This window comes from Gracilinanus agilis, chromosome 3 (genome assembly GCF_016433145.1).
Source record: "Gracilinanus agilis isolate LMUSP501 chromosome 3, AgileGrace, whole genome shotgun sequence".
NCBI classification, from domain to species: Eukaryota; Metazoa; Chordata; class Mammalia; order Didelphimorphia; family Didelphidae; genus Gracilinanus; species Gracilinanus agilis.
The window spans coordinates 247,788,013-247,804,067 of NC_058132.1; the positions used below are offsets into that span (position 1 = coordinate 247,788,013).

General features: G+C 35.1%; 1 protein-coding gene across 1 annotated transcript in view; it reads right to left on the bottom strand.

Moving 5' to 3' along the window:
* SCRN3 (secernin 3) overlaps window positions 1-16,055 on the bottom strand; it is a 37,222-nt gene extending 21,167 nt beyond the window's left edge. The window contains exons 1-4 of the mRNA XM_044666495.1: window positions 15,900-16,055; window positions 10,933-11,114; window positions 10,394-10,590; window positions 7,046-7,258 (exon numbers count right to left, since the gene is read on the bottom strand). Coding sequence (XP_044522430.1) covers window positions 7,046-7,258; window positions 10,394-10,590; window positions 10,933-11,114; window positions 15,900-16,055 — 748 coding nt within the window. The remainder of the gene's footprint in view (window positions 1-7,045; window positions 7,259-10,393; window positions 10,591-10,932; window positions 11,115-15,899) is intronic.

Here is a 16,055-nt window from a genome sequence, read left to right on the forward strand (position 1 = left end):
AACAGTCTAACAAACAAAAATCACATGATTATCTCAATAGATGCTGAAAAAGCCTTTGACAAAATACAGCATCCATTCCTATTGAAAACATTGAAAAGTATAGGAATAGAAGGACCCTTCCTAAAAATAATAAACAATATATACCTAAAACCATCAACAAGCATTATATGCAATGGGGATAAATTAGAAGCCTTCCCAATAAGATCAGGAGTGAAACAAGGATGCCCATTATCGCCTCTATTATTCAACATAGTACTAGAAACACTAGCAATAGCAATTAGAGAAGAAAAAGAAATTGAAGGTATCAAAATAGGCAAGAAGGAGACTAAGCTATCACTCTTTGCAGATGATATGATGGTATACTTAAAAAATCCTAGAGAATCAACTAAGAGGCTGATAGAAATAATCAACAACTTTAGCAAAGTGGCAGGATACAAAATAAATGCACATAAATCATCAGCATTTCTATACATTTCCAACACATTAGAACAGCAAGAGGTAGAAAGAGAAACACCATTTAAAATCACCCTAGACAATAAAAAATACTTGGGAATCAATCTAACAAAACAAACACAGCTATTATACGAAAACAACTACAAAACACTTTCCAAACAAATAAAACTGGACCTCAACAATTGGAAAGCCATTAACTGTTCATGGGTAGGACGAGCTAACATAATAAAAATGAACATCCTACCCAAATTAATTTACCTTGGCTTCTTCAGTATCTGACCAAGCTCTAAGTGATCCTTAATGCCCACTCCTGCCACTTTCCAGGTCATTGGAACAAAATGTTGTCATCCGCCCCTTCTGCTAAGGTAAGTCTTCATATGCCTAAGGCAGATGCCACCCCACCCCCAACTCATCAAAGGGTTTAAGTTCCCCTCAACCTGGTTTAGCCTGCCTGCTGAGATGGTTTACTGAGCATGCTATAGGTTCTTGGAGTCACATGTGAAAGCTCGGTGGCAGCTCCTCTAAAGAAGAAAAGCAGCCCTGATAAAAGGGGCTCAGCAAGCCTTCACACCAGAGGTACTAATCTTCCCTGAACACCCTGGACATGTCTTACCTCTTTGTATGAAACAAGGGAAAGAAGTGTCAACGGGTGATGTGAGTTGAGGAAGAAGGGAGAAGTGGGAGGTTCCACTGAATGGTTTCCATTTTTTCAGTGAAATATGAGGCAAGGTTCTATAAGGATGATATTAGAAAATAAGTATTGTTTTATTAGTTTAGAGATAAGAAGTAGAGAAGCTGGCTTGAGGAAGAATTGGAGTTTCAAATAGAGCTGAGAGAGAGTGTTAATTTCAACTGTTGGCAGTTATAACCATTATTTCTATGACAGTTATACTCTCTGGGTGTGGCATTCCAGGTGTGGGCTCCTGACAGTTGACAGAGCCACAGGAAGCTTTTTTTCTCTCTCAGGGCTAGATGTGTAAATGGAATTAACTCTAGCCGATTCATAGTCAAAAATCTACCTACCCTAGGCATAGAAATGATGTAATCCTCACCTCCCTTAATGGGGAGGGGGGACAAGTTACCCACACGTGACAATAAGTAACAAATCAAGAACAAGGGACTGCCCTTTGGGCAGTCCAAAATCAGTGTAGAGACTGCCATTTGTCCACTTGAATTAGAGGTGGACCCACGGGAAGTGACGAAAGACACTATCTCTTTAAGTATGTTGGTTACTTAATGTGGAGGCAGTTCCGGCTTTGAACTTGGTGCTGAAGGAACTCCCTTGAGACCTCAGGCAGCTTCTACTCAGTATTGTCACGTGGGTAAGTTAGGCTGACTTCCTTGGCCTACCTAGGCCGCTTCCAAACTCTGCCTTAAGTAGGCACCAGCCTATCTGGTTGCTAGGCCTTGTGGCTTGCAGCCTAATTTATTTAGCCTTTTAACCTTCTCTCTCATCCAGGCCACCGCAAGCCTGGACTAGCCTCTCCCTTTCTCTTTATTCCTATACCTTTACCTTCCTAAATGTAAATAAACTGCCTTAACCGGATGCTGACTTGGGCCTGATTTAATTACCTGAATTGTTGATTCCTGGCGGCCACACTTTAAATACATATCTATAAAATACCTAAATTCTCCCTCTTACATAGAGAAGGTAACATTTTTGCCTCTCTCTATCTTTGTCTGAGTGAAAGACTTGAAGGAATGGAATGTTTTCTTTTCCAACTTGAGAAACTGCTGGGAGTCCCTCAGAGAAATAAGGGTCTCCATCAGAGTCCATCGAGTCAATGTAAATGGTAAAACCTTACACTGATCCCTATTGTCTGAAAATCAGACCCCTCTATGACTCTCTTCTGACCAACACCTTTTATTATTGAAATTATTATAATCTATATTTTTAGGATGGCCCCAAGTCTAATAGAAATCCCTTCATAGAAATCTTCTAATTACTCTATAATAAACCAGCATTTAATGAGTTAATAGCTCCTGCCCTTAGCAAAAAAGAAGACAGGAGAAGCTGCTTCTTTCTCTGTCTCAATTTGAAGAACACAGCATGGCAAAATCAAAACATAATACACTCTTACTTCATTTTCTCACACTGAACTTAACCCTATGAAACCAAAACATTCTTACATTTTCCTACTTTCCCACATTAGACTTGTCCCCCCCAAAATTTGAGGGTTCTCACACTCTAATCCACTTTTGAAATATATTGAAGGTTCTTTTTTATAGAAATAAAATTTAGATAACATGTGGTATAAGTAGCCTTGAAGACTGTTTAGACTAGATATAGGTAGAAATACATTTTGCATGCCAAAATTTTATATAACCAAGTGTAATCTTGATTTTCTTTTATCCGTTTTGAATTTGAAATGTAAATTTTCCCAGCATTTGTGTGACTGTGAGAGAAAGGTATAAAATAAAGATTCCACAGGAAGTAGAACAGAACAGCTTCCGGAAAACCTACTGTCTCCGACTCTCTTTCTTCCTCCCTCTCGGTTAAATCATCATACCTCTCAAGATAACTGGAAACTGCTGGCTGGCTTCCAGCAGGAAACACTATTCATTTATCTATTATTGTTTATAGATTGGTTAAACTCAGAAAAGATCAAACAAAACCTGGCCTTTGGTTTGGATTCTGAGTCTGTTAAGGCTCAGAGTCCTAACCTGATTCTTGTGGAAACTCAACCAGCTAGCCTTGCTTATCTTTGTAACTTAAATACGAAGTTAAGGGTTAAAGTGGTTAGGTTTATTTAAAATATTATAACTTTGGTTAGTTAGATCAGGGATTAGTGTAGCCTGTGAACCACAGGAGAAGCAGTTCCTTGCGGGACCTGGGAGTTTATTTGGGTGGAGTTAGAATCCCTTAGAATTAGAAATCCTTTTTCTCTTATATATATTTAAATAAATTGTTTATTTTTCATAAACAAGAATCTCTTTAGTGTTCCTTGCGCCTGGCTCTGAAGGGAAGTTCATCTTTGAGCTTCACGTCATTTACCATGGAAGATACTTTGATAACATCTATCAAAAGTATCTAGAAAATTTTGAACCTTAATTTTCAACTTCTTTGTCCTTTATTTGAGTTCTTGACTATTTTATTTTTACAGTTCTCAGCAGAGAGGGTAAGGGTAAGGAGAACTCTGAGAGGTTTAAGGAGGAAAGAAAATCTAGAAAAGCTGCTGGGATGAGTGGAATAGTGAATCAATTAGGGAGGTGTAAAAAGAATGCTCTGCCCTAATGAAAGCCTAGTTAAGATTATCTAACATAAACTTGTAGAGGGCCCAGTCAATACAGTTTCATGATTTTCTGCAGCCTTATTCAACAATATGTATAGAGGCAAAGGTAGTAGATGCTGGAGTAATCCAAGGCTAGAGATTGGCAGGACATTTGTAAAGAATTTGAAGTTATTATATATTAACCTCTTCTTTTCTAAGCCAAGTTATTTTTCTTACATGTGACTAAATATGTATATAAGTAAGCCATTGGTAGTTTTAAAATACAGAGAAAATAGCTAATTGTTCTCATCAATGACCTTATTACAAATGAAATGAACTTTCTATTCAGTTTTGAAATAAATTGTACACCCACAGTAAAAAAAGATAGGGCAGCTTCTAAAAGCAGTTCTTAATATTTTTTAAAGAAAATATCCAAACTACCAATAACACCAAACAAAACCTATGAATCAAGTCGATAACAGGAACACCCAGTGTGATTTTAAAATGGTTGATATCTAAATTCCTGAAAATAAGGATTTATAACAAAAACAGTGACAGAAACATAACACTGCTATAATACAGATATTATGAAAATGTCTTCCCTATTCAAAACCTACAATTCTGGAAATGAAGGAAGGATTTATATGATCACAAGAGTAGGACAGCTATAAGTAATCCACTAGCAAGCATTGAATAAGTACTAAGACTGTGGTGGTAGGTTCAGTAAAATGAATAAAAAACACAGGGGTGCAATTTCATTGCAATTTAAACTAGTTATTTCAAATGCATGAGTGAATGTATTTGCAATTTGGATATACATGTAGCACAGTTAATAGCTACCATGAAGGAACAGATGGATAGAGACATAGCAGTTTTGATCTACAGAAATCTAAAGAAAAGTTACAATGATTACAAGGAAAATGAACACTAGAATGAAAACAAAAACAAACAAAAAAACACCCTTTCAGCTCTTTTGAAGATTCACAGGAGTTAAATGGATTGCTCTTTCCATACAGGGGGGAAAAAAATTAAGCCCCACTTTTTTTATTAGATCTATCTATGAATTAAAAAGAAATTTATTTTCCAACTAATTTGTAATTAATTTAACATATTACAAAGGAGATAGTGAAATCAAAGCCCTTTTCTTTTCTCCTCCAGTTGCCCTAATAACTTATGATCCTTTTACATTTCCTCTTCTTCCACACTTCAACAATGCATCCTTTTGTAATTCCTAAACCAAAGATCACCGTCATAAATAAGAATGCAAAATCCCTTTGCATGTCTCCATATGATTACTCTCTTCATATTTCCAGAAAGTTATAAAAATAAGCAATAACGAAAAACAAATTTGAAGATCTTTCTATATGTAATCCATATCTAACAAAGTATGAACTGGATAACCTAAGAACTGATTTTCCACTTAAAGTACTGGCATTATTTAAAAACATTTTCATTAACAAAAAATGTACAAATCTCATTCCATCAAAACTGAAAACTAAATAGTCAACCTACATTTTTTAGACATCTATTGATACTGTGGAAAAATCTAAGCCATCTTTCTACCACCAGAGAGATCACTACCTTAATAAAGCTAAATAAAGATAATTTCAGCCTATGTCCACATATTTAATGGTCACAGAAAAAGACTAATCACTTCCCCAATACAAAGTCCTAATCATTCTTTTCCTTCATATCTGTTACTTAATGTTACCAAAACAGCATCTCTAGCTTCTTCCTTCAGATAAGATGTGACCATTTTTTTTCAAAGACATCATCAATATTTTAATAACAGATCCAGTGACAGAAATGAAACATTAATCCTCAGGTACTAGACATAGTAATAGTTCATTTTAAAACATTCTCTCAAAGTCCTACTCATCAAATGGAAAAAAATTAATGAATTTTGTTTAAGCAGCATATTTGTAAAATAATTTATATCAACTAAATTGTCCAAAGAATATTTCCTACTGATACTTAAATGAAAAGCATTTATTGAAAATATTCACAAAGTCTCTTTTCAAAACCTTAGAAAATATGAAAATACCGTGGAACATTAAAATATTCCATCAAAAGGGCTTTTTCTTTCACACTAAACACTCATTAACACACAAGATGACTTTGTCTAATAAGCACTAGTGAAGAAGCTAATAGCCCCTGACTTATGAAAAGCTACATTCTGATTGACTTTCAGAATCAGTTTGTTCTTCAGCCAAGGAAGAAACATGTTGGTCACAAAAATTATGTTCTTAATTATCTAAACAAAATAGACTCTTTTGGTGAAACTGACCTTTTCTTAAAGCAAACACCTGCCATTTGGCAATTTTCTAAAAGATAATTTTTCTGGCATAATTTTAGAGTTGTTTAAATTGCATGTTTCCTAGCTGGCTTGCCATCTAAAAGTAAGGGTTAAATTAGGAGTTTTGACAAAATAAGAGAGCAGCTTTTAATAATTTAAGTTTTAATTAGAATATAGTAGAGTTTTAAATTAATATTATCCCTTTAAGCCAGAGGAAAAAAAATTCTAGCAGCTTTTAACAATTAACAATTTAGTTTAATTAAAATAGAGATAGTAAAAGAATATAGTAAAATGAATATAGTAAAGGAGAGAAATATAGAAAAGAGGTAGAGAAAAAAAATTTCCTAGTATCTATACTAGTTATCCTATAACTCCCTATATCTATGTATAATTGCCTATAACTACCTCTAATAACCACCCCACAAAGCCCCAACTCAATTGAGCTCAATCAAAATTAACCCAATCAATGTTTAACCCAACCCCAATTAGGTCTTTCAACAAAGATCAGCCACCTCCCATCCCAGAAAAGGTCAAAAAGCCCTCTAAAGGATAAAGCCAAAAGCCCTCTTAGTAAGCTGAGGCCTGCCTTTATATTCCAGCAACTAAATGCCAACCACAAACTCACACCAACCCCCAACAATCAAGTTTTACCCAGCAGCCAACTTCCCACAACTGCCAACCCTATCAGCAACTGACAGTCCAACCAACTGATGCTCGCCCCCTTTTATAACCTTTTCCTACCTCACTTCCTGTCTCTATGGCTCCTCCTTCCTGCCTCTATGGTTTCTACTTCCTATCACTGTGGGCTGGTTAATCCCTACACATCTCTATGGTAAGAGGGCCCCTGTTAAATTAAAAAAGGAATAAAGAATTCCTTTTTACAGAGTAAAGGAAATTCAGATGGTTGGAAATTATTACTATATCTGAAGCAGTGATTAGCCTACAGTATTATAATGAAGTTTTAATAAAGTTATTAATAAACATTAGTTCTTATAATGACTGATTATTTCATCACTATTATAAAAAAATATACAAAAGCGTGCAAAATTTCATTGAGATAGCACTATTTAAATATAAAGATTACCTTTGTGTTTGTTCAGTAGCTTGTTACCCTCGCAGTATCTTTCAGATAAAGTAATAATCCCAGAACTATTAGGATAGGCGTATATAGCAGCAAAATTAAATTCCTTTTCACCATCCCACCAACCTTTGCTCTTAGCATATTCTCTCATTTTGGGATGTTCTCGGTCAATCTTGGTTGTTATACAGAGTTGATTAGAAATATTACGAACTCCTTCTGTTATCAAAGAGAAAAAAAAATTATATATAGCCAGATTGATCAAGAAGTATTTATTAGGCAGCTATTATATGCACTTTGCTAGGCACTAAGTCTATACAAGGACATAGAAGAAATAGTTCCAGCCTTCCAGGAGCTTGTATTGGGAGAACAGCATGTACAAATCTATCAAATATATATACAAAGTAAATACAAGAGAATCTTCAGTGGATGCATCACCAACAAGAGGTAAAAGGAAAGGCCCTTGGTAGAAGGCAGAGCTTTCAGGAAGTCTGTGGAGTCTAACAGATGCATCCCCGACAGGTGGAGATGGCCTATGCAAAGACATGGAGAAGGAGGATGGAAGCTCATGGAAGGAGCAGCAGTTTTACCGGGCCAAAGAGTGAGTGAAGAGGAAGAGTCAGCTTGTAAAGAACTTTCAAGGCCAAACAGAGCACTTTATATTTGATCCTAGACATAAAAGAGCTTTTTGAGCAATGGAGTGTGTGATAATTAGATTAAATCTACCCTGCCCATCTTTAGATTTAATCACCAAATGTGAAAACATCTCCACTTAACTCACAAGTTGAGTGGTCTGTAACCCACTTGTGCTAGAGTGAGTGACAAATCAGAATTTACTGACTACCTTCTGGGGAATCCTAAGAAAAGCATCTGTTGTGATTGGACACATAAACTAAGAGGAGGGCACAGGAAGTGACGCAAAAGAGGCCCCTTTAAAAAGAGAATTCGGTGAACTCAGGGCTCTCTTCTGGTTTATGAATGGGACCTGAAGGAGCTCTTCTGGTTCATGACTGGGACTTGGAGGAGCTCTGAAGTTGGTGAGACTGTTCGTAAATCTTTCCTTTGGAATTCCACATGGTAAGTGTTAAGACTAAATCTTTCTGAACTTCCCTTTCAAAAGAAACTCTGTGACTGAAGCTTTTGCTTCAAATGCCTCCGAGGCCTTTAGGCCTTGGCCCTTGGCTCAAGGCTTGTCTTTTTTCCAACTGAGGACTAGTTAGATCTGCTTGAGTTAAACCAGGGACCTAAGCAAATTATTTAGTTTGTTAGGTTAATTATCTTACCTTATCCTCTCTCTAAATTTCTTAATTTCTCTCTCTCTTCTCATTTGTAAATAAACTTCCATAAAAGTCATTTTGACTTGAGGTTATTCTTTAATTGGGGATTGATAATTATTCAATTCCCTGTTGTGATAAGTAGATTAAGTCTACACTGCCCATCTTTAGATTTAATCACCAAAGGTGAGAGCACCTCCAATTTTGGGAGGTCCGTAACCCATGTGTTCTAGAGTGGTTGATGAATCAGAATCAACTGACTGCCCCCTAAGCAGTCCTATGAGAAGTGTCTGTTGTGACTGGACACGCAAACTAGGAGGAAGGCACAGGAAGTGACACATAAGTGACCCCTTTAAAAAGAGGGAGTTGAGTGAGTGAGAGGGGTCTTCTGGTGAAGAGGGCCACTGGTGAAGGAACTCTTCTGGTCTGTGAAGGAGTGCTGTTTGGAACGCTGAAACCTTGGTGAGACTGCTTTCAATATCTTCTTTAGAAGTCCACTACCTAACCTTTTAATATTCACCCAATCAAAACTCCTTTTTCCCCCTTACATGTGGTATGGTCAAACCTATGTTTCATAAATCTTGCACTGACAGCACTACAAAGGATAGAATGGAGGAGAGAGATATTTCAGATAAGACGACCAATTAGGAGACTTTTGCAAGAGGTGATAAAAGCTTGAATAAATGTGTATGAAACTGAATTTAATTTTATGAATTGTTTCTTAATTTCTATTTACATTTACTCAGAGAAAAGTAGAGCCTGAAAAATATGCCCAAGCAGATCATTTAAAAGACAAAATATTCTACTAAAATGTTATTGGAAAAGAGAATGAAAATGTGACTTAAATAAAAATGATAATGGCTAGCATTTATATAGTACTTTAAGTTTTGCAAAATGCTTTACAGACATTATCACATTTGGTTCTCATAACAATACTGCAAAGTAGGTGCTATTATTATCTCCATTTTCCAAATGAAGAAACTGACATCCAGAAAGGTTAAGTGATTTGCCCAGGCATATAGCTAATAAGCACATGAGGTATGATTTGAACCCAAGTCTTCTTGACTTCCAGGCCTATGTTCTATCTACTATGTCACCTACCTGCCTAACTTCCTGTGTGACCTGAGTAGGTCACTAAACTTCTCTGTCCTCATTTTCTTAATTTATAAAATGAGGGGTCTGATGTGATGACCTTTAAGAACTTTAGGACCTAATGTCTCTATCACTCATTATAGAACAGTCATAGTTAGCACTGTGTTATTTTTTTTTTCTTAAATCCATACCTTCCATCTTAGAATCAATACTATGTATTGGTTCTAAAGCAGAAGAGTGGTAAGGGCTAGGCAATGGGTTAAGTGACTTGCCCAGGGTCACATGGCTAGGAAGTGCCTGATGCTAGATTTTAAAACAAGACTCCCCTTCTCTAGGCCTGCCTCTCAATCCGATGAGCCACCCAGCTGCCCCCTGCTGTTTTTGAATTATTATTTAACTTTGTCCTTTGTGTCTGCCTTGTCTTCAAAATGAACCTGAAAGTTCCTTGAGAGAAGTAACCATGTCTTAAAGTTCTTTCCATCATCCAATAGTGTCTGCTGAGCACACAACAGACATGTACTTAATTCAATATCCTTCTATCTGGCTAAAAGAAATAAAACTAATGCAAAGTATTCTCAAACAATTGAATTGATTTGTTAATATTAATTAGGTTTTATATTTTAATGTACATATAATAAAATCTTTTTATCTAATCTGAATACCAAGTACAGTAAAATGTTCAAACACTCTTCAAGCTCATACCTCTGTGTTTTAGCCCCAAGTCGCAATGGGGAAGAACAATAAAAGATAATAAATAAATAGGGACAAAGGGCTATTTACTGAAATAGCCAAGATATTTTACATTGGCCAAGTAAGGAAAAACAATCAGAAGGAGTTTATTTCTCCCCCTTCTCCAAATCATCTTCATATAACATCAGGTTTATATCTTAGACAAAGCCTTTCTTCAGTCCTGAAGAATAATCTCAATGAAGTGTGAGAAACTAGTAGTATTTAATGTATATACAATACAATTACATGTTATCCTCACCTTCTACTTTTTCTGCGGCCCAATATTGTCCTGCAGTCTCAAGAATCCAGGCTTCATGCCTATCAGCTATCAGAAAACTATTGTGATAGCTAAATACCATATTCTCTGAACAATTTCCACCTTGTCCATATTTTTCTAGTAAATCAACAATAGTGATGAGTGCTTTCTCAGCTGTATCAGCTCTTTCAAGTCCAAGCCTAAAATAAAATATAAGTTCTCATAAGATATTTGTATTTAAAAAAGTATTGTTTGAAAGATATCACATATCAATTTCAACAAAAAATTCTGTTGAAAATAACAACTAAGCTGACAAGTATTCTTAAAATTTATCCTCTATGATATTTGGAATTCCTGGCATTTCATCTTTCTGTTCTGTGTTATTTTGGAAAAAACAAAAAACATGTTTTCACTCTCTAAGAGTGATATAACAAATATCAGACATTTTAAAACATACTGGCATTATAATTTTAAAAGTAAATCTAAGTTCTACAAAGTTTGCTTTTCCCCCTCCTACAAAACCCACAAGTATATCTAATAACCTGACAAGATCCATGCCAAGTAATGCCTCTTCCTCACGTACTTCTTCTCTTCCCCATACAGCTTCATTTCCAATGCAAACTCCATGTTCATTGGCTCCCATTTCTGCACCCCATAACCAAGATGGCCGACTTAGTACAACAGCATATGTTTCTGCCACTTGTTCAATTTCAATATACGTGCACTATAAAGAAATGCATAGTTTAAAAAAAATTTGTTAATGATTCAGTGAAAGATGGAATTCAATAGCTTTAGAATCAAAATGATTACCAAAAAAGTATAACAAAAAGCATTAAACAGACATCAACAATAAATATTATAAAATATGGTCAAAAAGGCCCCTACAATAATGAACCAACATACCAAATAAAAATAATCTAAAGTACAGTCATTTTTAAAATGAACAGTCCAAAAAAAAAAAAAGTTTACAACTTATAAATGAGAAAAAAACTGCAAAATCAACCTTTAAACTAGCCCTACATTAAAACTTGTGGAATGAAATGTTATGGTTCCATTAATTATTCATAATATCACATCAAATATGATCACAATAATTTATTACATCTTAGTGGCTAGGAAATAACTGGAAACTAACATGGACATAATTTTCACCAGCTTTGAAAACAGAGAATTGGCTAACCAGAGGAAAAAAATCAAACTGAATACCAAATTAAAAAAACTAAAATCATAAGATAACTAACTAAACTAAAATGACTCAAACTTGTCCTATTCAAATAAGCTACTGATTCAGGGAGAAAAAGAGTTAAGAAGATGGACTCTAATTCTTAAGAAAGTTTAAACTCATATAAATTAATTATCATTAACAAGGAGACCAAAAGTGCCAGAAAACTGCCTTAAAACATAAATATATAATATCCCTTACAAAAAGAAAGAGGTGGCAGCCAAGGCAACAGCAACTTGAGAATATTAACTCATTTGTAAAATCTTAAAAGAAGGTAGAAGTGGTATTGTTTCATAAACCAGCAAGAAGCAGTAGAAATAAAAAATAATCTTACAGAAAGATTAGCAAGAGACCCAATTAAGCCAGATCATGCCTTTAAAGGATGAAAATGGAAGATAATAAACAAGAATAGTAGGAAAGATTTGTCAACATCACCATTTTTTTTCCATTAAGGATAATACTACCACGATATCTGAACTTTTAACATTATAATCCCTAATATGCCTTGTGAGGTATTAGAAAGACACTAAAGGGGGCAGCTGAGTAGCTCAGTGGATTGAGAGCCAGACCTAGAGATGGGAAAGTCCTAGGTTCAAATCTGGCCTCAGACACTTCCCAGCTGTGTAACCCTGGGCAAGTCACTTAACCCCCACTGCCTAGCCCTTACCACTCTTCTGCCTTGGAGCCAATACACAGTATTGGCTCCAAGACAGAAGGTAAGGGTTCGTTAAAAAAAATCAGACAAAAAAAAAAAAGGAAAAAGAAAGAAAAGACACTAAAAAAAGAAAGCTATAAAGAACAAGACTAGAATAAATTTACACAGGAAAGCTAAGTGAAAATGTTACATTTGTGAGTGTGTTGAAAGATAGTCTCAAAATATCTGAAAGAGGAGGATACCAAAAATTTGGGGAAGTGGGGATTACAAATTTTACTACTGGAAAAAAGGGCAATCAAGATAACATATTAGAAAAAAAGAAGAAAACATCAATAACTTCCAATTCATATGTCTATATTCCCACTGTTATAAATTTTATAAGAATAACCTATATACTTATCAAGGGCATACTTAATCAAGGAATTAGAAGAAGACATTAGAAAAGCAAAATTAGAATGAAGGTTTTCATAAGTATCTTCTACAGCAGACCACATTTTATAGTCACTTGATTGACTTAAAAATTTGGAAAATTATTGTTTGCTGCCTACAAAAGAACAAGTGATTCAGTTCAGCAAAATGCAATCTCCTTCAACAGTGTCTCCCAAGAGCATATAAAAATCATATAAGATTTTTCAAAAGTTGCATCAGAGACAGCTTTAACTGATGACCCACTGATTATTATAGGTATCAAGTAAGGCATAAAGCTGGTTAGTCATGGAGAATGTCCAGGGCAGAGTTGAAATGAAAGAGATTCTTTATTGATGATGAGGTCCTTCAAATTTGTCTGTTTGTATATGACATTATGCTATTTACATCAAACCTTGTAACAGTATTGTGCTTCCTAAATGAAATCAATAATTAAGATTTTAGCCTAACTATCCACATAGGAAAAACTAAGTGGAAAAAAACATGCCTGCTCTCCAGACCATGAAAGACAGCTGTACAGATATATAGAGTTGTTCCATCAGCATACAGAAATTCAGCAGACAATGAACTGGGCCCAGAATTGGATGGGAGATGAAAGGCTAGATTGTATTTGAAAAAGTGTATGGTATTTTAAATGATCAAAAATTTCTCCCTGAAACAAAGGTCCATCTTTTTCCCATATTCTTCTGTTAATATCATATGGCTACAATCATACAATCTTAGCTTCCCAAGATCAAGATGTGGGTCACTTAAAGGACAATGGAAAGGAACATGGTGAGCATGAAGAGGTTTCATCACATCATATTACCAAATAAAAATACACAAGTAGCATGAAATAAATTATCAGAGAGATAATCAGAAAAGAATATGAGTCACTCAGCAAATGAGAGGGATAATCAATTGTGAGTGAGAAATCCCCTACCACCTTTTATGATGGTTAGATTTTAATGTTAACATAAGGAATTAATATTATAATACTCCTTATGATTTTAGTAGTTTTCATGATTGTTTTAGTAATAGTTTTAAGGTTTGATTTAATTAAAATTCTAGTCTCAGCATAATCATTGTTAGCATAGGCTGCAGTTTTAGCCTCAAACTTGCTATGTCATGCACCCTCAGAAATTATGGTCTTGAACTTGTAACTTAGCCTTCATTAGCATCAGGCTTTTCTCTAGGTTTGAGGCTCATCACCAACCCTTCACCCTAGTATACACCCTAATATACATCAGCAATTACATCATGAGGCGTCTTTGACTAATGAGAAGATTGCTTCAACCAATCTGCATCTCTTTATTTTTATCATTGTCCTGAATTATTTTTAAAATGGTATGTAAGTTGTGCTTGTCTTGGGCATAAAGGAGGTGCTCTCACAAGGCTCTGGGTCTTTTGGTCTTGACCAGAAGTCCAGCTTTATTGTACGACTGGCCATCTCTCAATAAACCTATTTCTTTTTGGCTTGAAGCCTGAGACTTTGTTTCTCTTATTGGCATTTCTGCAGGCAGAAATTTCGCCACACAATGGATGGTCCATGTAGCCTCAATAGAACTCACACATTGTCAAGAGCCTAGAGAAAGACTGCAAAAATATTAGGTAATCTCCCAGGGAAGATTTACTCGACATGGACAAAATCTGGATGGGCTGCAATCTATACCTTTGGAGGGGATACCTATATTGATAAGATAACAGATATAGCAAAGTACTGAGGTATTTTGAAACTATTTCCATTTGCATAAGTACAATAAGAGGCATCATACATTGGAGAAATCTCCATTTTTGGAAACAGAAAACTTGATGTTCGAATCTTGGCTCTGCCACTTACTACCTATGTGATTTAGAGAGGTCATTTAACTTTCCGGATCTGTTTCTTCACCGATAAAATTGGGGGGCTGTGTTAGAATGTCTCCACTAGATGACCTTTAAGGTCCTCTTCTAGAGCTACATGACAGAGACATTATTAGCCCTAATTAATAATAATGTCTAGGAAAAGCAAGATTATAAGATTTTTTAATCCTTACCTTTCTTAAATTAATTCATTTTGACACATGATTGCTCAGCTCCTACTAGTTTACAAAGCACTCACTATGCTAGTCACTATAGGAGATTAAAAAAGTATTTAAGAAAATGATCCTTGCCCTTATGTAGTGTATAATCTTTAAGGAAGAAAACTGTATACACACAAAAGCTATAATCCAAGCAAAACATAAATGAATTTAAACAATAAACACCAACAAATGTGAATTTTCCATATATAAAAAACAATGTATTATATATCAAATTCTGTTACAGCCTGTATTTTTAAAGGTACATAATAAATTCAACAAGGACAAATGAATTTTTCTAGAATATTTTGCAAGGTCAGAAATAGGAAAGGTCATATCCAGCTGGGAGAGATCAAGGAAGATTTCATGGAGAATATAGCATTTGGGCTTAAAATATAGATAAGACTTCAATAAGTTAAGATGGCAGGAAGGACATGTAAGCAATGGGGATGGAAACAGAAAATGTACAGGACAATGAGGATCCCAATTTGGCTAGAATATAAAGTATAAAGTAAAAAATAATGTGAAACAAAAGTCTGAATGATAAGACCATGTCAGAGTCTGGTAGGCCTTAAATGCAAGGATAAATAGCTTAGACTTTATTATATAGTAAGGTACAGTGAATAGAGTGCCAGGCCTAGAGTCAAAAAAACCCTGAATTCAAATCTGGCTTCAGATACTTACTAGCTCTGTGACCTTGAGCTAATCACTTAACCCTGTTTGTCTCAGTTTCTTCATCTATAAAAAGAACTGGAGAAGGAAATAGCAAACCACTCTAGTCTTGTTGCCAAGAAAATCCCAAAAGGGTCACAAAATGTCAAATATAACTGAAAATGATTAAACAACAATAACAAGCACATGGACATTGAAGAGTTTTAAAGCAAAGAAGTTACATGCAAGTTACAGAAGAATCTAAGCTTCCAGAGGACAGGGACTATCTCATTTTTTGTCTTTGTGACCCTAATCCCTAGCACAATGCTTTGAACAAAGAAAGTAATTAATAAAGGCTTACTGAATTGATTTAAGCAAAATATTACAAAGCTGCATCTATTTTTTATATCAGATTCCAGAATTTTTAAATTAAATATCCCCTAGAACAATATTTCATTCACAAAAAAGTTAATCACAGTGCTTAAGAATGGTATTGAAAAAAACATTTTACCTTACCTCAAGTTTTTTTTCAAGGCTGTGAGTTGTGGCAGGAAAATAAATAATCTCTTGTACTTCATCGAAGGGTCTATCTGAATTTTTCCCAAAAATAATCCTATTGCCAACTGTAGCAGGAGGCAATGCCACAAAGGTGTCACAAGAATTAGGTTTCAT